General features: G+C 40.3%; 1 protein-coding gene across 2 annotated transcripts in view; it reads left to right on the top strand.

Moving 5' to 3' along the window:
- thsd7ba (thrombospondin, type I, domain containing 7Ba) overlaps window positions 1-25137 on the top strand; it is a 261412-nt gene that overhangs the window by 182552 nt on the left and 53723 nt on the right. For both annotated transcript variants that reach the window (XM_049594673.1, XM_049594672.1), the window contains 4 exons: window positions 3717-3832; window positions 7625-7757; window positions 8382-8485; window positions 19048-19239. In XM_049594673.1, the coding sequence (XP_049450630.1) occupies window positions 3717-3832; window positions 7625-7757; window positions 8382-8485; window positions 19048-19239 (545 nt within the window). The remainder of the gene's footprint in view (window positions 1-3716; window positions 3833-7624; window positions 7758-8381; window positions 8486-19047; window positions 19240-25137) is intronic.

Here is a 25137-nt window from a genome sequence, read left to right as displayed (position 1 = left end):
GGTGAGCACACAGACACAGACACAGGTGTGCACAGAAAAGCGCTGAAGAACTCGTTCCCTTTCTTGCAAACAAGTTATTCCCCGCTCGCTGCCATGTTGTTTGTGTATTAAGCACGCGGGAGGAGGGGTGAGCCCACTCTGAACTACGGGAGCCCAGCGTGGAGCGGCGGTGGCGGATTTTAAATAGAAACTCGATTTTCATTAAAACAAATCGGCCTAAACTACAAATTCGAATTAATCGATAAAATGGATTTATCGCCCAGCCCTAGGTTTACGCAACAAAACTACTTGTTTAAGTTCAGAAAAAGGTCGTGGTTTGGCCTGAATTAACTATGTTTGTTACATAATTAAAGTACGCTAACGAAACCAACAACACTCACCTGGGTGAAAGTCCTGTGTCTGTTTGCCCTTTATAATCATTGCCGCAGATGGGTTAACATTGGAGTTAGATCTGAGCACCATACAGACAGTAAAGGGTGCCTTGTGCGTCAGAATCAGATGCTGATGGCCACTGACCAAGCTGCCGTATTTGATGCCCTGGGAATGAGGAAAAAGTTATCAGGGTAGACAGAGCACACCATTTTGTGCTTGGCTGTAACAAAAATATTCAAATAAACGCTCACTTCATTTTAAATATGAATATTTAGCATGAAATATTAAGTATATAACTAACTAGGCATTACATGAAAATGATGAAAGCATTTGCTTGCAATTAAAACAATCGGCAATGTTTGAGAGACATGTATGTTCCCAGCCATGTCACAGTCAAACGCCTTGACTATAAGTCTGATCCCCTCATTCTGGGCATACTACACAATATTCCCCCAGCTGCTCTGCTGCGTTGCCATGCCCTCTGGCATGCATGACTGCAAAGAGGGAGAGAGAAGAGGAGGGATAAAGCTGGGGAAGGATGGGTTTTATGTATCTTGCCTCCTTATGCTTTGGCATACTTTGATCTCATTTCTGTGCGTGCTGGCTTTTTGCAGTCAGTAGGATGTGGCACCATGCTGGGTCTCTAGTGAGACCTGGATCTGGTTGTGGGGCAAAGGAAGTCACTCACTCTGAAATGAAATTGGGATGTCTATGTGTGTGTCTGTGTATGTGTTTGTGTTTGTGTGATGGGGTTGGGGTTGGGGGGGAGTTGGCTGCCTGTTGATGAAGACATCAAAGCTTATGATTTATTTGATTTTACATAGCTGCATTAATCCACACCACTTCAAGGTTGCACGACACGCAAAATACAACAGCCAAAGGCTCCATTACAGATATGTTACACAAGACATGTAGCAACCTTAATACAGAGGAAATACACGATTAGTTTTCATCTTAACACAAAGAAATTCGTAAAAGTGAAGTTCACTTTAAAACCTGGTAATGGTGTCCTTGGCGTGGCAGGAATGATTCATTGGTAAACAGTTTGCATATCCTCACTTTTCTCAGGTTTAATTAGCAGCCATGCTGTGGACTTTGATTGATTTTTCCTCCTAGAACACTCTGTCTCCTCGGTGGCAACACAAGACTTTTGTGGCTGCTCTACACATGTATATGGGGAGATAAACGACTCACCTGATTTCCCCTTTCTTTTGCTACACAGTCCTGGTAACAAACCTGGCAGCTGCAATGCATTCCATGTATTCATATCTACCACAAACACAAGTGCTCTAAGTATTTATCTGTTGAATATTGTTATTGATTAGTAATGTATGTAAGCATTGCCCAAGGCTGCATTAATTGATTATTTTTGGCAACCTAAGGGGAAGTGGAACAAACAGAAAACACAACACCAACATCACCTTATGGAGTTAATATATGTTAGCAAATGAATTACTGGAGGAATCCAGTGGATACGTTAATTAGGAGAGATTCCGATTAATACTTGACTTTTAAAGCACTTGGGATTTTTTTCCTACTCAGAATGCAGGAAGATGGTCAATAAACATGTCCCCTGAAAGCTTTCAAAAGGTAATTCATAAACATTTACCTTGCATCAACTCTAACTCAAATCTTCTTTCAGGAAAAGGGATAAAGCATGGACAAATTTCATCAGTCAAGGGAACTTGCTGGTTGGAATACTTATGGATAATTGAGAAATATCAGCTGGATTAGTGTTTGTTTTCAGACCCCTTAATAGAGATGATTGGCTACATCTAAAGGGATTTATCCTGACTAAATACATTTGACTACAGTTGGACCACGGGGACTAACTTGAGCATTCTTTTGGATTCATTGAGCTTTTCTTTGGTCTCTACCGACTCCTAATGTTTGTCTTTTTACATGCTTCTCTTTTTTCACCAGCCAGTCACTAACTTTGTCTGCTGTCCGGTGGTGATGGACTGGTCGTGTAAAGTGGGTTTGTCAGTGCTTTTTAGATGAAAGCATTGGAGGTTTATGAGAATAGAGTTGTGTGATAGAAATCCAAAACAGTTTTCTCTGTAGAGCTTAAAGGAACAACAGCAACCCAGTCGCCAGTGTTGGCATTGTACTTTTCTGCAAACCACAGATATTTTACATAGGTATGTTTCATACATAGCCACTATGTTAGCCTCAAACATGTGGCAACCTCCCAGGCTGAAAAATTAAGCCAATGTAAAAGTGCCAAAAACTGCAGTTCATCGAATGGCCACTTGAGGCCAGAAGCCCATTGGACTCCCACGTTGAAATGCCCACCTTTATAGTAGAAATAAACATGTTTATAGCCTGGTACAAAAACAGTTTTGGTCTCTATGGCTAATTTCAACATTCCTGACAGCTATACAGGAGGTGAAGTTCTCTGTAACTCAGCTGTTTACATGTTATCAAGGCCCAAAGTTACGCATAGTTAAGGGCCGCTTGAGTGACAGGCTGTCTGCAAAGTGTCACCAAAGTCTTTGGGTCAAATCCACCCCTCACTCCTCCACACCTCCATCCTCTCATCTCAATACTGTCACTTCCTGTTCCAAAAAACAAGATGGCCAAAATGACAATTTGAGGCTTCGAAACAGCAGTCCACAAACCAGTGGGTGACGTCACAGTGGCTACGTCCATTACTTATACACCCTGTGGTCTCAAACAGGGGTCTGCTGTTGTCTGCTGCTTGTCAGCCATCTTGCCTATAGATGCCACCCCATCCACGAGCCTCTCTCCACCTCCAGATGAAACTCAGCTCATACGGCTTACATCTAATCTGAACTACATTATATGAAAGGAACCTACAAATGTAACAAATCCATCAATTGTAAAACCCACAGTGCTAACATTTCATTCTGGTGACTGGGCTGACTACAAAACCGGGTGATTATTCTCTGTGGGTTTGTCACCACGAGCAACACCTTTCACATTACACATATTCGATCCATTGTTGAAATAAAACAGTTTTATTAGTGCAGCTTTAAGATACTTGGGCTTTCAAATCGACAATATATTATTAACCATAAAATACAGGCACTTTGTGTGCTTGAGTAGTGGGAGGATTTTCCCGTCTCATACAGCAATATTTGTACCTTGGGAGGCAGCTGAATGTGTGAGAAAACCGTAATTTTTTATATTTGTCCGCCTTTTTCCTGAGCGAGCAGGCAGGGGGGACATGTGATCAATCATGTTTTCTGTGGGGAGATGTGTGATGTCAAGGACAGGGCAGTTGTTTCACTGCACTGTCCTGTTAGCGTCAAGACTCAGGACGTTCATCATTCATCCCCTGGGGAATGAAGAGAATTTAAGACCACTGTTTGTATGTTTAGGTGTTCAGATTCTACTCGTCCAGAAACTGTCCGACCCTGTTTGCTTCCCTGCAAGAAAGACTGCATTGTGACACCCTTCAGTGAATGGACAACCTGCCCATCGACCTGTATGCCAGGTAGCTCTTCTCCTAAACTCCTCCTAACTAACTGTTGCTTACCAGTGACAGGTGGTTTTCTAAAACAGCAACATTTTTGTGAAAAATACATGTTTTAATCTTAAAAAATGCTTGTTATCATAAAACTTCAAATCACTTACCCCTACACTTTACTTCATTTCAGCCACTTGAGATTAGGTGGGGCTGTTTGCCCTTTAAGTACATATCTGTATGGTACACAATATTTGGGCCGAGAATGTTTTATACTCTTCATTTGTCAAAATTATAGTCCCTTACAGCAGTTGGGCTACTTCTAATAGAAAACAAAGGAATACAAGGAAGTGTTGGTCTTTACAATAGCTACTGTACATCCCTACCACCCCTCCCCACATGCCCAACATCTCAAATAACTAAAACAAGCAGAACAAACAAAAAAAAAAATTAAATAGATATGACAGTAATATAGATAATATGTACATTCTTACATACATGCATAGGATTATCAGGACTAAAGTAAATAAATGCTCAAAGAAATAACAGGTAAGATAAAAGAAATAAGAATTAGTTCAGGGGATATCCTAGAAAATGTATGTTTCTTTCTTCTCTTTTGCCCTTTTTTCCTTCAGTCCCTCCCTGTCTTTCCTCTCCACTCATTTTCCCTGCCTTTTTACTTTTGTATAATACCTGTTTTCTACCTCCTCTTCCATCTTGCATTAAAGCTATAGTGCGTAACTTCTCTCGCCACACACCGTGTACACAGAGTAACACTCGCCAGTCGCCACACACCGTGTACACAGAGTAACACTCGCTTCACACCATGTACACAATGCTACACAACATGGCGAACACCAGGCTGCTAACATTACATTACATTCATAGCACCATTTCCAAGAAAATAATAAAGTACTAGGTCCAGTACATGTAACAGCAACACATACTACTCATAATATAATTATAAACCAAGTCACTTACTTATCCAACAGCAGCAAGGCAACATCCGTGTCTGCCCTCAGCCCATTTTCTTCCTTCAGGGCTCTCCACCGAGGAAAAGCGACGCCATTACAAATCCTTGTTTGCCTTCTCCGTCGGTCACTTTCCTTCTTTGCTAATAGACCTACAGCGGAACGTCCAGGCTTTTTCTTTGTGGTAGGATCCACTTCTGAACCGTGTCTCGGCCGCTTCTCCGCCATGTTGCTTTCACTTTCTACCTGTGTTCTACCTCTTACTGTGACACTCTCCGCTCTTCCTCCCCCTCCCTTCTTGTTGTGAGGAAGCATTTCCTGTGCGCTAGCGCGGGAATGTCACCGGTCTACACGCGTACTAAAAATGATATATATTGAAAAATACCATGAGATGTTAGAGGAGCCAATCGGCTTAATCAGCATTGTGTCATCTCCTCTAGTAGTGGCTTGGGTGTAATGGACATTTACGGACCTGGGGGCTGCAATTGTTAGTCGGTTAACTGATTAGTCAGTCGATGAAAAAAAATCAATGGCCAACAAGCAACAACTGGTTAAGTTTAAAGCTGTAGTTGTTAACTTTTATAAAAAAAAAATATGTTTTTGTTATATTTAATGAAACTGTCACTATATCCTGACAGTAGTACATGAGACAGAAAATCTGTGAAAAAAGTGTTCCTCCTAGTAGTATTATTCATGGCATTTGCAAGAATCCACCAGTCTTTAACGTAGCTGTCAATTGCGGCTCATGAACTGCGGTCCAACGAGACAGACCTGATCGAATATGATTCAAGATTTTGTTATTGCCTTGTCTATTTCTCACCTCAGATGTTTTTAGAAAACATATTTCAGTGTACAGTTTAGCTGTAAAATCAGACAGTTTGTAACCTGGCTGCATTGTTGAAAACAGTTGAGCCAAAAACCAACACTGCTGACCAAAGCAAATGCTCCCATTTTACAGCCAAACAGTACATTAAAATATGTATCTGAAGACACGGAGCTGAGAAATAGGCAATGTAGTAACAGTGACAGTGTGACCCCAGTTCACAAGCAGTGATTGACATGATTGACATCTGCATTTGACTCCTTGGCACTGATTGGTTGTTTTCGATTAGCTGGGTTGGATTCTTGCAAATACCATTAGGAGCATTCAGATTATCTGTCTCATGGACTTGGAGACAAGGATGACAAAGTTCATTCATTCATTCATTCATTCATCTTCTAACCGCTTCATCCTCTTGAGGGTCGCGGGGGGGCTGGAGCCTATCCCAGCTGACATCGGGCGAGAGGCAGGGTACACCCTGGACAGATCGCCAGACTATCGCAGGGCTGACACATAGAGACAAACAACCATTCATGCTCACATTCACACTACGGACAATTTAGAGTTACCAATTAACCTAGTCCCCAATCTGCATGTCTTTGGACTGTGGGAGGAAGCCGGAGTGCCCGGAGAGAACCCACGCTGACACGGGGAGAACATGCAAACTCCGCACAGAAGGGCTCCCACACCCGGGATCGAACCGGCAACCCTCTTGCTGTGAGGCGACAATGCTAACCACCACCGCCGCCCTGTGACAAAGTTGCATTTTGTAAAATATTAATAATAAACTTTATTTACATAGCACCTTTCAAAACACAGTTACAAAGTGCTGTACAATAACACAACATTGAAAACACAAGGAGAATAAAACAAATAAAATGTCACCTCAGTGAAAGATAAAATAAGGAAGACCAAACATAAAATTAAGATAATAAATGGTCAATAACATCAATAAGATGGCAATAAGTCAAGATATGCTTTCCAATAAAAGTGCATTTTTAGGAGAGACTTAAATAAAGCCAGTGACTCAGACAGCCTTATAGTTACCATCTGCCACTTTAAGTAGTTTTTCAAGCAAAAAGCAGACTAATTCACTGGTATTCTATCATAGTAAACTGAGTATCTTTAGGTTTTGGACTTTTGGTCTGACAAAACAGCTATTTCAATATGTCAACTTGCATGTTTGGGGAAATTACCTTTTTACTGAATATTTAAAAGATCAAATCATTGATTGATACACTGAGAAATAGATTGGCAGATTAATCCAAAATGAAAATAATAGTTGCAGCTTTGCACAATATATAACTTTTGTATATTATAGTATCAAGGCATTGTATGAGGAAAGCCTTATCAGGTATGAGGCACATATGCTCTACTGTATTATAATGCCACCGAAGACTTGTTTAAAAATTCAAAATGTTGCCACACAAATGTGCTCTCCCTTGATGTCTCTAGTGTATTCAATGATTACATTTAAGTGTAAATGACAGTGCTAACTGTTCATTACATTAAGCTGACACATCAAGAGGAAAATGGAATTTTAATGGGTTTCAATGTGTGTACTGTAAGTATCTTGGAAATCAAAAAGTGTGTAATTGTTTTTAAAAGAATTGAGCAGGCATCTCGTCTCTGTAAATATGCTGTAGTCCATTGGGTCCGCTGATGATGTAATCACTTTCTTAATTGCACCATTTTCAATGTTTAGTAATTAGTGTTGTGTAATGAGCCTTGGAGCGTGAGCCAAATGAAGCCATTATAGTGTGGTGTGTCCGAACAGACTGCAGTGAAGTGGAGGACATCACAGCCACAAGGGCAAGCTAATCAGGATCAGATCAACTTCGAGATATTAGACTGCACTCGTGATATTGTGTCGCCGTTTATTTGGTGTCTCAGGCGTTATATGTCAGCCATTTGACTCAGTATCATTTTACTTTCTCTATCTCCTGGAAAACGTTCAGTTAAATACAATTGTGCAACTAATCTGCCACTGAACACAGCCTTTTTGTGAAGATTGTGTTTCATGTTCAACAGAAAATGCAACTGCCGCCACACAGTCTCGATACAGAACCATCATTCAGAGGGCTGCTAATGGAGGTCAAGAGTGCCCTGACACACTGTATGAAGAGAGAGAATGTGAATCACTTCCTGTGTGTCCAGTGTATAGGTAAAAACACACAATTTATAACCAAACATTTTCCTTTCTTGTTCCTTTCTCCAAGGATAAGCTCACCCACTGTATAATAGCACAGGGTGAGAATGAAGTGTAATTGCAGCCTGAATGTGTGTTATTGTTGCAAAGTACTTGAGATGTCTAGATGTCCTTTTATAATGGTATTAACGCCGTGGCATTTGACACATACTTTCATGGTGCTCATGGTGTAATAGTATGCTCTATTGTTAAATATGACAAAAGCATCTCCTAAAGGGAAACAAAGTGAAATGTGTCATTGATGAAGTGTTTTGCATCACCTCGTGGGCTGTTGTTGGTGGATGGGTGGAGAGCTGCAGGCACCAGTAACATGGGAGGTAGCCAAACACCGGCTGTACACACTGTGATGACACAGAGCTGGTTGAAAAAGTTTTCCTGTAAAGAATAAGTTTGACAATATCTACTGTATGAATCACACCTAACAAGGAGGATACTGACTAACAGCTGTGGTGGTTTTTTGGTAGACAGGGAGGTCATTGTCTCCAACTATTGTTAGATTTAAAGAAAGAAAATGTGTGAATAAAGCTGCAATGACACACTGCCTTTCCAAAATCTGCCTGTCTTTGTGATTCCATGCAGTTGGAGGACTCACAAGTGGCACAGCTGTAGTTTGGTTCCAGAATCTGTTCGACGGGGATTATCTGGACCTGGAGAAGACTGTGGAAATGGTTTAGAAACAAGAGGCAAGTGTTTTCTTTCTTCCCTGATCTTTTATATTCTCCACAGCTGCTGTCAGCTGCTATATCACCATTTAAAGCATTGCGCCTCCATCTCTTACTATCCTTATTTAATGAGACCTAATAGCCCTCTCAGATCTGCTCTTTTAACAAGCAAGTGATGGAAACATAAAAGACAGAGGCAATTTGTCCAGAGAGTGTAACAAGATGAACCTTTCTCTCTGTTGTCGTGATGATCTCATCACAACACTGGTTTCTTATTAATGAATGCAGCAAGTCAGATGGCCATGAGCACCTCTTACCAGCAGGTCGAAAGAAACAATCAGCCTTGTTACACACAGAACACACAAACGTGGATGGACTCGCACAATAAAGTTTGAAAACTTGTTTGGCTCATACAACAGTGCCCTTCCAATAGAGGCTTTTGATGAAATGATGAAAAAGTGCTTTATGGCTTGAGCTTCTGGTGTCATTAAGTCTGACTTCAAGAGAGTACTTCGATTTATAGTCTGCAAATCAACAATGAAAAAAACCTCTCGCAGAACACAACCCATTAATAATGCAGTAAGAACAAAGCCATAAACAGAAATAATTTTAAATTAAACTTTGTCCCTGTAATTGGCAGTTGTCAGTGAACCTTTGTTCCCTCAGTTTATTTAGACACATTTCTAATAAATGTTTGCACAAATTAATGTGCAGAATCTTCTGACACCATGTGTTTTCCCAGTAAGATGTTGGCACATAAGCTGCAGCTATTTTTGCAGCGGTTTTGTACAGTCAGGAAACCAGCTTAGACTGTAAATGCTGTGGCATTTACAGTCTAAGCTGGTTTAGACTGTAAATGCTGTGGCATTAGTCAATGCTGTGTATACAGGAAAAATACAAACAGTAGATTTTCTTTTGTACTAATATAATGATATTGATGTACCGGTAGCGATATCACAATTTGTTCTTCAATGTGGCTTTCTGATAAATCAGCACTGTACTCAATGATGTAACATCTTGATATACAAGCTAGTATTGCTGTTTTTTTGCTGTGATCAGCAGCTCTATAGCTCGCTCTGTCGGTTAGTGGGTCAGACCATGAAAATTTCCCCACCCTTTGGAGGCAACAGTTTTTGTGCTGGGGGCTGAAATTTGGCATGGAGGTCAAGTGTGTTTGTGTGTGTGTGTGTGTGTGTGTGTGTGTAAGGGGAGGGGGAAAAAATTGATACAGCATAGTATCACAATATTTTGCATAGTGATATTGTATTGATACACAGACACCAAGTATCAATCTTTTATTATGTATATTATTAATATTTGCAAATACATATTGTTATACAACTTTTGGTACTAAACTAATAAAATCAATTGCTTTGTCGGTCCACTAGATGGTGCTGATGGGGTTTTTTTGTTGTTGTTTTTTTGTTTGTTTGTTTGTTTGTTTTGCTGATGAGGACAGCAGAGGTCTCAGTAAGCAGCATTGGACAGGAAGTTCATCAAAACAAAGATGGAGGCACCGGAGAAAGAAATCAGAAATGTGCCGTTGGCGTTCAAATCAAACATCTGGACATACTTGGGATTTTTTAACACAGAAGGAAAGAAGGACTTGGATATGACACATGCAAATTTCAAGCAGTGTCATATGACAATCAGACACTATGGGACTACGAACACGAGGGCTCACCTCACGCTCCACCATCCAAAGGTAGCGTTAGCGTTGCATATCGCAATAACATCGTTTCTCCGATGGCACATTTCTGATTTCTCTGCCCGGTGCCTCCATCTTTCTTTTGATGAACTTCCTACCAAATGACTGAGACAAAAAAACAAAAACAACCATCAGCACCATCTAGTGGACGAACAAAGCAATTGATTTTATTATTCTAGTACCAGAAGTTGTATTAAAATGTGTATTTGCAAAAATTAAGAATGGAAATAATGAAAGATCAATACTTGGTGTCTGTGTATTGATACAATATCGCCATGCAAAATATCACAATACAATGCTGTACTGATTCTTTCCCCCATCCTTAATTGTGACCTAAGTGTTGTGATAATATCGTATTGTGGGTTCTCAGGCGTTTCCCAACCCTAGTGTGTATGTGTTGGTTTGTATTTTTGCTAAATGGCTAAAAAGAGGAAGTGGCAATGGGAATGTCCAACCACAAAAAGGTGCCTATCTTCCAAATGGATTCACAGACTTGCCTTAGATTTTGTGGGAAGATTGGTCATGAGCCAAAGGACAGCTGATTAATTGTTCATGCCAAACAGCAAAAAGGGGCAACATGTGGATGCATGTACATGTGTGGTCGCAGCTATTGCGAATTCCCGCTTGTTTGAATATACAGTAATTTGCTATTTTTGAGGCAGTTTACTTATTTGAATCTCCTGCTAAAACATATTCAAAACAGGGCGTTGGTGGTTTAGTGGTAGAGCAGGCGCCCCATGTACCGTACAAGGCTGTTGCCGCAGAGGGCCAGGTTCGACTCCAGTCTGTGGCCCTTTGCTGCATGTCACTCCCTCTCTCTCTCTCCCCCCTTCACGCTTGTCTGTCCTATCCATTAAAGGCTAAAAAGCGCCAAAAAATATCTTATAAAAAAAAAAACCAGATTCAAAATAATGCAGAGGGCTATTCATCCTTTACTGTTGACATTTTTGTCTGTAAAACTGTGTGTGAACTGATGCAACTCCACACTACTGTGCATGACATGATTCCTGCTTAATGAAAAATACTTTTCTTTCCATCAGGAGATATTTTCCTCTGTAGTTACACAACTAAATTTGATGTGTTGTTGATGTTTGTCTGCTCCACACTGCACAGTTGCCTGTATTATGATATGATCATTGCTGTTGGCAGCAAAATATAAGTGTTGTATCCATGTGATTACCACCCCAAATTGATTGTGTGTGAGTTTGTGAATGTGTTGGGTGTTTTTTAGACAGTGCAGATTCCTGTTTACTGTCCTTCACGAAGAACTACATTTCTTTGAGTGGAGTTGTGAAAAAGACTGCCACTGGCCCAAATCGTTATAGAGCCAGAGTGTTAATTGGATCATTTCAGACTCGTTTAGAGGAGAGCAAATGTCCCAATAAATCCCAGAAACTGGCTGTTCTATCTAATTTACTGATGTGATTCAAGTGAAGTTTTCAGTGGCTCACAGTGCAGCCTTGAGAACTTTCTAGCATTTCTGCTCTCACCGTTGCTCATTTTTACGTGGCAGTATAATTATGACTGACATTTCTCAAGTGAGTTTCTATGACTTTTTGGTGAGGATGGGAAAAGTGTCTGTAGTGTTCCCAGGTTAAGAGCAAGCCTCATTGACCTTTAGAGCCTCCTATTTGAATATGATTAGAAAATGACTAAGTTAAATACCTGTGACATTTCACAAACTGAAGCATGGTTTTGGAATTTGCAGTCTGTAGAAATACTGAATTTAAATATAAATTTGAAGCAACAAAGAATGTATCCAAGATTTACTTTAACTCAGCAGATGGCTGAACCATTTCAATGAAAAAGTCATATAAATGTCACAATGGGGCATAATTAGGGCACAATAATTGGGAATAGGGCCATAGTAGGGGCATAAGACCACTGGATAAGGGCATATCAAAGATTTAATGACAGTAAGTCAGAGCAGGGGTTTCTCAATTATGTTATTCAAGGACCTTTTAAAAAATACTTGAGTGCCCTGAGGGAGCTCTTTATATGCAATCATCGACTGACACTCATAGAGTACAATATATTCTGATTTAGATATTATATTGACTCAGCTTTTATTCCTTTTATTGTGTTCATTTAATCACTCCTGCAGTTTCAACATACATTTAAGTCCAATTGCACATTTTGCTTTATTTGTTTTCTATTTTCCTTTACCTCCTGCTTTTTTGCTTTGCTGGTTGAAATTCAAATTTCCTTAACTTGAATTTCAGTAATGCTCACATTATTCAACACTGTGTTATTTTCCATGCACTCTACATTCACTGTAGTTTCAGAATCCACATCCTGTGGGAAGGGTGTGCGAGATGGTATCTACATCAAATATATCTCCCTTCATTGAGAAGCTGAATATGAACAAGCGAGTTGTGCAGCATTATCATGTCAGACATTCATCCTGCTCGACTGCAAAATATAGGTCACCTTCGCCTCTGCATTTGTCTTCAGTAGCATCGGGTGACGCTTAATGTCTAAGTCTATAAACTAATGTTAATGCCATATATGAATAAATGCCATATGTGTGAATGATGTTATGTGTACAGGTAACACTCATCACAAACCTGCTCTATTTACATTTTTTACCCAGTTTCTTATATTTCATAGTTTATTTAATCATTTACCCATCATAAGTAATTATCAACAAATCCAGCATGTGTCTTTCCAAAGTAGGTGCAGGTTAGTTTGTTGGGCAGCTTAAATGTTAGCTGTGAATGTGAGCTTGAATCTTTGCCTGTCTCCTTGTGTCTGCCCTGTGACCGACTGTCCTGGGTTTACCCTGCCTCTTGCTTAATATCAGCTGCAATCAGCTCTGCCCCCACCACAAATGATTTAATTGTGAATAATATCTACACATAAGCATTATCACTATGATAGCGTACTCGTACTCGTACTCGTTGTCCTCCACTTATCCGGGTCCGGGTCGCGGGGGCAGCAGCCTCAGCAGAGAAGCCCAGACAGTTCTCTCCCTATAATAGCATACTTTGATCCGTATGATCCCTGATCCCTATCTTAAAATGCCACATGATAAAACCAACGCTTATTCACTCTCAACTTGTCAAATATGGCAGCTTGATCAGTGGGCTTATACTTTAAACTATAAAGGTCTAGACATCCCTATAGGGTCAGTTTTGGACGCACAGGGATGGTGTGTCAATTTCTGCTTGCTACATGCATTGTGTCATTACAAAATAACCTTGTGTTCACAGGATTGGATAGCAAAACTACTTGATTAGGTTCAGAAAAATTATTTTGGTTTAGGCTAAAATCATTGCTTTTTTTTTTTATTTACGTGACATTACTTAATAAGAGTAAGCTAATGAGTATGTCATGTGATTTATGCTGTATTTAACTGTGTAGCATAGTTGGAAAAAAAACCTAAATGGTTACTCTTGGTTTCACATGAAACATGACAGCAGTCTCATGGGTAAAAGTCCTGTGTTTGTTTATGCAGACTGTCTTGCTCTTAATGAGACTTTATTGCCATAGATGGGTTTACATTGGAGATAGCTGAAAGCTCAGTGTGTGTCAAACAGATGCTAAAGGGTGCCCTGTGCGTCAGATTCAGATGCCGACGGCCGCTGACCAAACTGCCAAATTTCCCTCTCTGGGAATGAGAACGGGCTGGGTAAAGCATGATAAAACTTAATCCTGCCTAGTAGCACTGTGTTGTTTTTTTGTTGTGTAATTATTTACGTCTGTCTTCTGGCCACTCTGGGAAAGTTTGCGGATTGACTGCTAAGACATTTGCTGTGACTGTGTGTCACAGCTCAGACAGGTTGATTTCATAAGTCATTAGAAACTCAGTTTCCTGAGATTTTCTTATGACCCTCTGTTGCTGCTCCCACCTTCATACATTCATTGAGTCATACTCAAGTTGTAACATTTTTTTTTAAAGATATTTTTAGGGCATTTTTTGCCTTTAATTGATAGGATAGTGAAGTGTGAAAGGGGGAGAGAGAGAGTCGACGCCCCGAGTTGTAACATTTTCAACTCACCTTTGCGTTTAATTGTGCCACTCAGCTGACATTTGCATTTGTTTCCCATTCACGTTTCCATTGAAATCTTTTGTATTCAGGCTGCATCCGACAGCATTTTCCGCATTTGCTTTGGAAATTGGGGTCTGCATCGACATGAGGTGGTGGATGTAAATTGTAAATGTATCAAACAAAGCACTGCACTGAACTGTCAGCTGACCACATTGCTTCATATATATTGTTGTTTATTACAAGTATATCTACAGTAGTTTTTGTTTTCTGCATCATCAGTGACACTCTGGCTGAACTAACACTAACGGAGAGGCAAATAGCCACTGTAGAAACCTAAAAAAAAAAAAATACGGCATGAGGTAAGCATCATTCTGGTTTCTAGGTTGGCTTTCCTGGGAGAATTACTGTACAGGAGTGTTGGTTGAAATTGTAGGTTTCAGTAAAAATACTGTACAGCCCTGGGAAACTGTTAGATGGCTAGAGATGATGAAACATTCAAATAGCAGTTACAGAACAGCTCAATTAGGATCCAGGGATTTTCAGCCCAGTCAAGACCAGTCAGTATGCTGGGCACATTGAGTCAGGCATGTACTGTAAGGCTGAAATCAGGGCCAAGTTTCAGACACAAGCATATGATTGGGTTTGTGGTTTACTGAGCCAATACGCCCTTGGCTTGAGTAAATGCTTCCTCCCATCTCAGTGTGTCTGTCCCCATGTCGGATGCAAGGCTGCATGTTGAATGAATGCAAATGTAGGACCAAGTGGGTTGATGGTTATGGTACATATGCTGACCCGACATGCTGGAGGTCACGGAAAAGAGGCGTCGCTAACTAAGTATATTTGAGAAGATGAATCCTAACCTTGCCCAAAGGAACTCCTCTGCTGAATAGAACAGGCAACTTTGAAACCCTGTATGAAGTTGTAGCTGATAACTTAGACGGAGCAAGGAGCCAGTGGATTTCACACTAACTACAACACACTACATCTAAATTCAGCCAACTTGTGGCTCATTACCAGCTGGATGTGTTGTATCCCTCCCTGAGTAGAACTGGAACTGTTTTGAGAAATTATTCAATAGAAATGTTGATCATCTCTTGCTGCAGGAAGAATGTGACTTAATGGCCATGATGAATCCAATCCACATTACTCTTCACAAGGCATCATGCAGAGGAAGAAGATCATACAAGCATGACCGAATTAACATTAAGATTCCATTTGATGGGAGGTTGTTTTTTTTTTTTTCAAGTCGATGAAAAACCTAGCATTAAAACCAATGGTAGAAAATGCAACATGTTCTGCGTTGGATTGATAAAAGCATAAATCAGTTGAAAGGAAACTTGATCAAATCTTTTTTTTAAGGATGTCTTTAGTGGCTACAACATTGCCATGCAAAAGATTTCAAAAAAATCTGGAGAGTAACAAGCCTCTTCAAAGCTTGTCCTTTCAACCGCCCCTCAAAAGTGTTCACCTTTCTATGAAACTGTATAATTAAAGATGATCCCTGTCGGTGGTGGAGATACTGTGACAAAAATTGTTAACAATTGTGAGAGGAGATGATGTGAAAGGCCACACAAATGGGCTAAGGCAACCAGAGGCTGAAATAATTATGTTAAAAATGCATGACTCTCAGTTCAAATTCAAAATACCAGTACTGGCAGTGCCGTGGTTTGCTAATAAAAGACACTGGGTATGACAGAATGGGGTTGTGAGGGGTGGAGTAGGTTGGGTAAGAAAGAACACCGTTAAAGGTAAATGGACAGAAGATGCCAACAGGGACGTTTAATTATTCCCACAGTGGTGCTAATTGGACAAATACTGCGGCAGCTGTAAATGGTTAGTTGTTTTCTGAACAGGTTTGTTAAAGAGAAAATAAGATTCACCTTTGAAAGGTCATCATTAAATCAACACTCTTCAACCTAAACACATACATTACACAGTAAAATATTTTTTTTTATTGCTGGGATTGTGATTGTTACATAAATGCACTTTAATAATAGCTCTCCCTCACAATGCCTTTGTAGAAGCCTTCTATGTAAATGACCATCCCACACATCCTCTGCAGACCCGTAGAAACCCAACAGTTATTGTCAGAGAGCAAAATTTAAAAGTCAAATAGAAATCAATAAAATGGATTAAAGGCATGTTTGTGTATCAGTGAACCCTCAACGATGTTGAGGCGACGAAGGCAGACGTTTCCTTCACTGGTAACAGTGCTTGACTTAAATACTAGAGTGTCTAAGAAACAGCAATGTAATGAACATTGTAATGCCCTGTGTAGTATGTCTAGCTGCGCTATTATTTTTGTTAAAAGAAGCTTTAGTTCAGTCAGTTGCTCCAGTCTAATCAGCGACATCTAACAAAGCTACAAAAATCCCCTCCTCCATCTCCCTTTCTCTCCTCAGCCAGCATGCTCTGCAGCAGCACGGTTATCCACACACCTACTCATTTTCTTTGTTTTCCTTCTTATTTAATTTACTCAATTAACTCACATTAGGTTTATCACTATTTTTTGAGGTTCCTCATTTATGTTGCTTCCCTCTAAGCCAAGGCTGAGTCACTGTAGGTCCACACACTTTCATGCCAAGTGCCACACACACTGAAATATCAGTGTTGGAAATTAGGGGAATTATTCCTTTCCGACCCTGTAGATCTGCTGATTATTGTCATTCAAATGTCTTTATTGGGGGGGGGGGGGGTTTGAATTATGTGTGCATTTGACTCACAATACTCCTTTCACTCTTCACATCCTGCACATGACATGTGGTATGGCATGTGTGAGAACAATATTTCAAGAACATTTAAGGAGATTTTGTGGCGCCCAGAATTCTTTCAGTGTTTATTGTTAGTGGATTTAAGATGGTTAGATTTCTGAGGGCCTGCATACCAATGAGGGTTCCTGTGACACCGGTGTAATGTCTTTGCTTGAAGACATGGATTATTTAAAAAAAAAAAAAAAAAAGAAAAAAAAAAAAAGCTGTATACGATTCAGAGTCTGAGCTGGGATTGTCTGCACACAGCAACTTGGAGGTGGTGGTGGCTATTGGCCACCAGTGGTGCTAAAAGCGTGAACAGTGTTAACAGTAGCGACAGTGCAAACAACAGCTAAAGTGCAGTCAGAGCTAACAATGATAATATGGTGGCCCAGAGGTTGGGCGTTAATGCTTTAAAGCCACCACCATTATCAGCTGTAATCGCTGTATGAAGGCAGTGCAAAGCATCAGCAATTAGGTTGCCAGTTGGGTACACACACAGGAACTCACATGCACTATAACATGCACACACAGTGGAACCATCTACCACCACAGAAAAACAGAGAAGCTCAGATTACAACACACACACAGGGAGTATGACTTCATGCTCTGCTCAGGACACCATGACTCCATTATATCTTTAACATTGTAAATAACTGTTTGCTGCTATATTAATATTCTGTTGTATGTTGTATACAGAACCTTCAAGACATTTGTGTGAGCATATAATCAGTTACTTACGGATATAGTTTTTAACTTAAACCTCATTGCATTGACACTTGTTTTTATTAAAGCAGGATATTTAATAATACATACACTGTCTGTTTTGTAATGTAATAAACTATAACGAACTTTATGTCAAGCATTTCCTCCCATTTCATGTTCCAGGCACTGGTCTTTTCTTTTTTTTTTTTCTTCTTTTTTTTGACCAAAAACTGAATAATTCATTTGCACTGTGTCTCAATGTTTAATAAACTGTGCTGCTAATGAATGCACCATAAGGCTCAACATGCAAGTTGCAGACATAAAAGATGTACATTTCCATCTCTGACAGGCAATTTAACTTATTTGAGTTCAACAAAACATAAAGAGATGAAGCATCTTGCTACAGATTAGATCATTCTTGGGGGGATTATATGTTCTCTTGTTTTTGTAAGATAGCAGACTCACAGTAAAGGGTTTTAGTTCTGTTCTTTTTGAACAAGAACAAGAACAATTTTCACATTTCCAAGGCAGGCATTTTTCTTTATTATGTAGTGGTTCTGATGTACCTCTCGTATTGATCCTGCCTCCTGTTTCTCAATTTGTATTAAAGTGTTTTTTCCTAACCACAGCTAGCTCTTTTTTTTTTTCCTTACAAATAGTGGCCTCGCTTCTTTGACAGTTTTCATTTTGATGTAAGAGATATAAAACAATTGCCAAAAACGTGTTCAGGGGTATTTTCCAAAATTATCAAAAGCAGCCACACTGGACTGAAAGTCTGCTTCCAGTTAATTGAGTGCTACATCAGGTGTTTAGTAACAGAAATAACCCATCTGGTCTTGCTGTGTGTTCTAAGTAATTATTCTTAGCACACACAGGCGCATTTTGCAGCTACAGTACTTGGTTTGATGTCTTTATTCTTCTTTGATCAGATACCGATACTCTGATTAGATAGCGTATTCATCATTCTGTCAAAAGTATTTAGCTTTCATGTTAATCCCTTATTATGAAACCTTATTTTTATTCAATAAATCATAGTTGTCTGAAGAAGTCTGATGGTGTTGTGCTTCAAGGTTGAATTAGCATTTCACTAGATCTTAACATGAAAGCTGCACAGGAATTATTTTTATAGCTATGACTTACGCAATGACAACTATGTAGCTACCTTTTCTTTCTGAGACCACTCAACCAAACATAAAAGAAATTAATAGACATGTCCGTCCATGTTGCAGCTCAATCAAACTGTGAATATAAATGTGGCCTAATGCTTAAATCAGACTTGTTCTAGCACAGATAACCATGAATATATCTGTAGGGAGATTTTAAACAATACCAATGACTGACTGTCAACCTGGGAAGATGTGATCTGTTATGTGCGCATTGTCTGTATAATCGGAGTGACATTCTTGCCATTCCCCCCTGTATTTGCAGGAGTCAGTTGTGTCGGGGAGAGCGGTGAGTCGGCCAACATGACAGAGTGCCTGCGCTGGGCTGGCCCTGTGCCCCCTCAGATCAGAGAGTGCCGGGTGGCTTGCAAGGATGACTGCACTCTGACTGCTTGGTCCAAGTTCTCTGAATGTGCTGGATGTGGCAGCTCCCGCAGTCGCAGGCGCTCACTCACAGGTAAACACAGATTCTCTTCACAGATTGTAAGACACAAATATCACTTGAGACAACAGTTTCATCCTCACCAGTGGAGTGATGTCCGCATGGGTTGCTGTTTACCTTGCATTACATCTCCATCAGCAAGTGGCAATGCTCTACTAGAACCTATGAACCACTACTGGAAACATAAAGTACACTCATTCTATGACTAACTCAACTACATGTCTTGATCTTCAGGATTGTTGTCATGACAGCATATTATCTGTGTGCTGAAAAGCCCCTGTGCTTTGACATACATACTGCTTTCCAGTCCAACCTCTTTTCTGGTTGTGTTACTGTAACTTCCTACTGTCCCTGTAGTGTTATGTCAGGTCTAAATTAGGTCTCTCGCAGCTTGTAATCCCCTATTTCAGTGCAGATGGCAAAATCTGAATTACATGCTGTGGTTGCAGACCAGGCTGGATACTATTTGTCTTCATGAATATTTGATCCTATGCCGGAGGGGTTGTAGTAAACATACCCCGTCTCTTTCTATAATGCTCTTAGAATCCAACACGTGAAATCAGACAGAGCTCTGTGGTGGGTTTTATTTGGGAATAGTGTGTTCAGCGGGTTGTAATGGGCATTATAGCTCCATATTTCAGCTCTTTCATATTAACTTTAACACTTTTCTTTAATTTCTCTGTCAGGTAAATTGATGGAAAGCAAATCTACTGTGGTTTTTAAGCTCTAGTATGTGGTAGCTGTACCAAGACATCCACTTCCTTGACCTCCTTAAACCATATTGCAGTATACTCATGTCTAAACTGCATGTCTAAACTGAAAGTCATGTTGATGGTCCAAAAGGCTGCTTAACAAGATGCTGTTCAGTTATAGTTTACATCTCGTGGATTTCCTACAAGTGGCGAGAAGAAAAAAAATCTCCTATCTAAATCCAAAGGCTGCTACACAATTCATACAGTAAACATGAGCAAATACTGTGAGTGCTATAAACATAACAGCCCTATTACTAATACATGGAAATAAGGTTTGAAATTGGCAAGATGTCTGTGCTACACAAATTACACAACACGAGGAATATAATTATCTAGTTTGCATAAAGCACATTATGACAGGTGTTTTCCTGTTTTTTCAGCAACCTTCCTTGCATCACGCCATTTATTACCCGCAACACTCGTGTGTTTACAAACAAAACAAATTAAGAGTCTGAAAGGAGGAGGATGACATAAAATGAGCAGCCATGCGTCAGCCCCCTCTCCTTCACACACACACACACACACACACACACACACACACACACACACACACAAATCACTGGATTTATACTTTCAGGGTTCCCACAGTCATGGAAAACCTGGAATGGAATTTCATAATTACATTTCCCAGGCCTGAGGTCCGTTTCACAAAGCAGGTTTAGTGAAAACTCAGAGTCTGTTAACCCTGAAATGAGGGAAACTCTGAGTTTTCCGTTTCAAAAAGGGAGGTAACTCAAACCAGAGAAAGAGGGGTAACTCTAGCCTGTTTCAGAGAGAGAGGTAACTTAAGCTCTCGGTCAGTTACCGTAGTAACAGACTCTATGAACCTAACCTGGTCGGGACCAGGTTTTTGTCAATGAACCTCGAGTTTCTCTCTGTCTCCGCCCTCTTTCAGAGCCACACACTCCATGTGATTTCCTCATTCATTCAGTCAGCAGGCGAGTTTTGCCGTAGCGTAGTTCTGCCGTCTGTCATTTAAAAAATCATTAAGAAAATCAGAGTCAGTAGGCTATATTAGAAGTCCATCAGGCACAGTATGTGGCGACTTTTTTCACTAACATGGCATGTCCTTCTGATAACGATCCCGTGGATGAAGGTGCAGCATTACTGTGCAGAGAATTAAATATTCGTCGAGAGGTTGTTATCAGACCACGCATAGATGTTCTAGCATTTCCAGACAATTATATTTTTGAGCTGTACCGTTTCACGTCACAGTCCATCATCTACATACACAACCTAATCCGTCCTTACATTTGCAACATTACCAATCGTAGTCATGCTCTCACATCCCAGCAGATATTGTGTGTTGCGCTGCGTTTCTTTGCAAATGGAAGTTTTTTGTACAATGTCGGAGATGCTGAGCACTTGGGTAAGGCAACTGTACATGTATGCAGGGCGGTCAGAAAAGTGTGCTCGTTTTACGGGCATCTGCCTTTTTTCTGTTGGCTGAGTAGAAGTCTGTGTTAGTTTAATTAGGCTTAATTATTTAACAGAACATGATATAGATGAGAACACATTTATGTGTGTGAAAACAGTATTATGTTGGGGATAAAACAACTGCACAGTCAAACAGCCACTTAATATTTACTTTACAATGTAAAACATGATCAAAATGAGGTACCCCCATGAGATTATGCCGAGGTCTTACCTGTTTGAACAATGTTTTTATATTTCATCCTGAACTGCTGCCAAATACGCTTCTCCCCACAGGATTGCATCTACATGAAATAAATTAATAGGCTGCCATTCAAGCAGTTTTCCCCTGTAATATTAGTGTGATTGCAAAGGACTACATTTAAACTTATGCATTGACCCGAGCAGCAATGTTCTCCCACGCCGTCTCCCTCTCTTTTGCAGCTGCAGCGGTGTTGCACTTCTTTTTGAAAACGTGTTCAAACTCGCCGTATGAGCGCATGAAGATTTTTAATTCTAGTGGGGTGAAAAACGCAGCCCTCCTCTTCCCCGTTGCCATGGTGACTTGTCGAATCGGGGCTCCATTGATGCTGGCTTTTTATAGTCGTGGTGCATGCGCTTAACTCCAGGTGAAACTACTCCGAGTTGATTAAACTGATTCACATCAGCTGTTCTGGAACCGGAAACTCAGAGTTTCCTATCTCAGAGTAGATCAACTCAGAGTTCAGGATTAGACTCAGAGTTTGTTGAACCTGCTTTGTGAAACGGACCCCTGGAACAGTCATGGAATTTGTATAAATCATTGAAAGTCATGTTTTGTTTAATGAAATTGTTACAGTAATCTTCCATGGATAACCTTCAATGTAACGTGATATACAGCAAATTTGTTTTCTGTAGCTGACGTAACATCGTTCTTATATGTACTAATGTGAGACAATCAGTACGTTAACATGCACGCAGTAGTTGAGCTAGGCTCATAGCTCGGCTAATCAGTCAAGTTGGGCTTCTTGTCTGAGTATATTTGCAGAAGAGAAAATCGAATTTCTGACCAAGTACATCTGACTCCGCCTCGATTGGTGGCGCTGTGTCCTTTTTAATATAGTGTGTATTGAACTAGTTCTGGCTGACCTGAAGAGGATGCTAATGACCAATGAAGATGGCGGAGCATGAATGTACTTTCCTTGTCCATCCAATAGTGCGTCTTGTGCTTCTCGGTCGCTATGGTGTTTGTTTGTTTGTTTTTCCGGGAGTTACTGCACTGCTATATACTGAACTGCTGCTACATCACCTCCTTCTTCTTCCAGGTGAAAGCCTGTGAAAGAAAAAGTGGTGCATGCTCAGAACGCCGAGTTCGTCTCCACTCGGACTAAGTGGATACATGCAGCAATAGTTGGATTGTCAATCGAATTATCTAGGTGTGTTTGTCGAGCAAGGGATAGTCCAGTTTTAGTCGGACTAAGCTGTTTACATGCATTTAAAAGTCCGGTTTCAGTCAGACTATGCCAGTAATTAAATTTTCTCAAGCTGCATGGAAACGTACTGAATGTTTTGTTTTACCATCTCATACGTTTCTTCATTTTCTCTCTACGTTCTTTCTCCCTCTTCACGTATGCCAACTAACTGAAATTATGTTTGAATATAGTTTGATTCTGATATGTTTGAAAAACACCCCACAAGTGGGGCAAGAAAACATTTTTTATTATGGGTTCTTGAACAGTCATGGAAAAGTTTTGAAATTGTGTCCATGAAAATATATGGAAACCCTGTACTTTAGATATTTGTTGTTACACCTTTGTAGTACAGTGTCTCTCTCAGAAGCCTATGTTATTGTTTGGCTTTGTGTAGAGCATTTTCCAACTGACCAAAATACTTTATGAGCCACTTGAGCTGGACACTGTAAATTGACCCAGTGGTATGAATGAGAGCATAACTGTATCATTTTATTTATATAAGGGCAGCATGAATGGCTCAGGTTTTAGCACTGGCACTTTAAAGCACAGGGCTGCTGCTGCCTTTCTGTGAGAAATTTGCATGTTTATGCCATGCAGGTTTTCTCCAGGTGCTCCGACTGCCTCCCACAGTCTACAGAAATGCAGATTGGGTGAAGTGATTATTCTATGTTGCCAGTGCCGGCCTGTAGCATAGGCAGTATAGGCGAATGCTAAGGGTGCCGTCATCCATAGGGGGCACCACAGATGGGGGGAAAAAAACTAATTGTTTATCTTTTACTATTCTTACTAATACTACTACTTCTAGTATTTTGAAATATTACATAAGGCCACAACAATGTTACTACATAGCAAAGCCTACTAAATAATGGCAGCCCCCCTCCCCAGCTCCCAACTGCTCTCTGGGGGAGATGGGCGAGTTTTCCAACGTCACACGAACCCCGAAACACGCTGTATCCTTATCTTGTCAAAACACAAAAGCTCTCTGGTGGCCACTCAGCGACCACTGCACTACTAAGAGGAGTGTATGTGGAGAGAAGGAACATGAAAAAAAATCTGTGTTGAAATTGGCAGGAGGAGACCGAGTTATCGTTACGTCTGAGCAGCCGGTGGCCACAATGAACAGCGCACAGAGGTTGCATTGATTTACATTGTGAAGCCTTCAAGCTCTATTCAGTGAAAGGGCCACCATTGTATATTGCCCATACAGTAGGAATATGTCTGTCTTTGTGTATCTGTCTATTGATAGACTGGTGGCCTCTCTAGAATACACATCATCACTGCACCTCTACCACCTCTTTCCCAATATATGCTTGAATACCAGGCTGACATTATCACTTTCCTCTTTCTTTTTGACTGGCTAATAGTGGACTGGGCTTATCAATAAGCTTTGTATTAGCCCTGTGATAGAGTGGGCAGAGGTGCCTCTTCCCTGTTGGTTGATGAATGCATGCTGTGACACACCCCTAAACAACTAATCAAAATTGATGACAACCCTACAATAAGTGAAGTATACTCTGGATGTGCAGGCTTCTCAGCCACTGTAGCAATCACAGCCTTTACAGAGTAATAGGATCCCTGGGAGAAGTCTTTAAATGTGCTGCAAATAACATTTAAAAAAAAATCATATATCATTTTTAACTGATACTGATATGTCAATATGCTTGCAATGAATAAATGACGCCACGGTGAAGAGGACTGAAAGCCTCTTCCTACCTTACTGTATATCAGCAAACACAAAATGAAGATCTCATTCTCGGTAAATACTGGTTGGTTCCTGTTGCAATTATGTTGTCGATCCTTGTCAAGAGCTGTGAGAACTTTAACCTTGTTTACTCTGCTGAAAACAGCACAGAGGATGCCAGTCTTCTAGTGTGTTTATATTAATTAAATTGATGTCTTAACATTGATAGGATAATGATTTCTTGAGTTTTAAATGATGCACATTAATGCAGGTGTTACTTTAATCAGAATCTGTCTCCTGTCAGAATAAAGGGCAGCTTGACTTGGGTGACGAAATGTTTCAAAAATGATACATGCATAAATAATCGCTTTATTGGCGAGTATCGAGTTGTAGCTAATATCTTCCTCTCAGGCAGCATGTTGAATGTTGTACGGGTGTTCAGATTTTAAGTTCTGTGAATGATTTGTGCTTCAGATGAGAGAGCAGAGTTTATATGTGTGTGTGTCTGTGAGAGCTTAACTGCAGATAAATGGTTTAGCTACACTATCCGGCTTTGTTACTGAGCCATTCACAATTGCTCAGACTGTCTTCTTTGTCAGACTAAGCTTTTAAGTAC

Source organism: Epinephelus fuscoguttatus, linkage group LG13 (assembly GCF_011397635.1).
Source record: "Epinephelus fuscoguttatus linkage group LG13, E.fuscoguttatus.final_Chr_v1".
Taxonomy (NCBI): domain Eukaryota; kingdom Metazoa; phylum Chordata; class Actinopteri; order Perciformes; family Serranidae; genus Epinephelus; species Epinephelus fuscoguttatus.
This window is presented reverse-complemented; position numbering and strand designations above follow the sequence as displayed.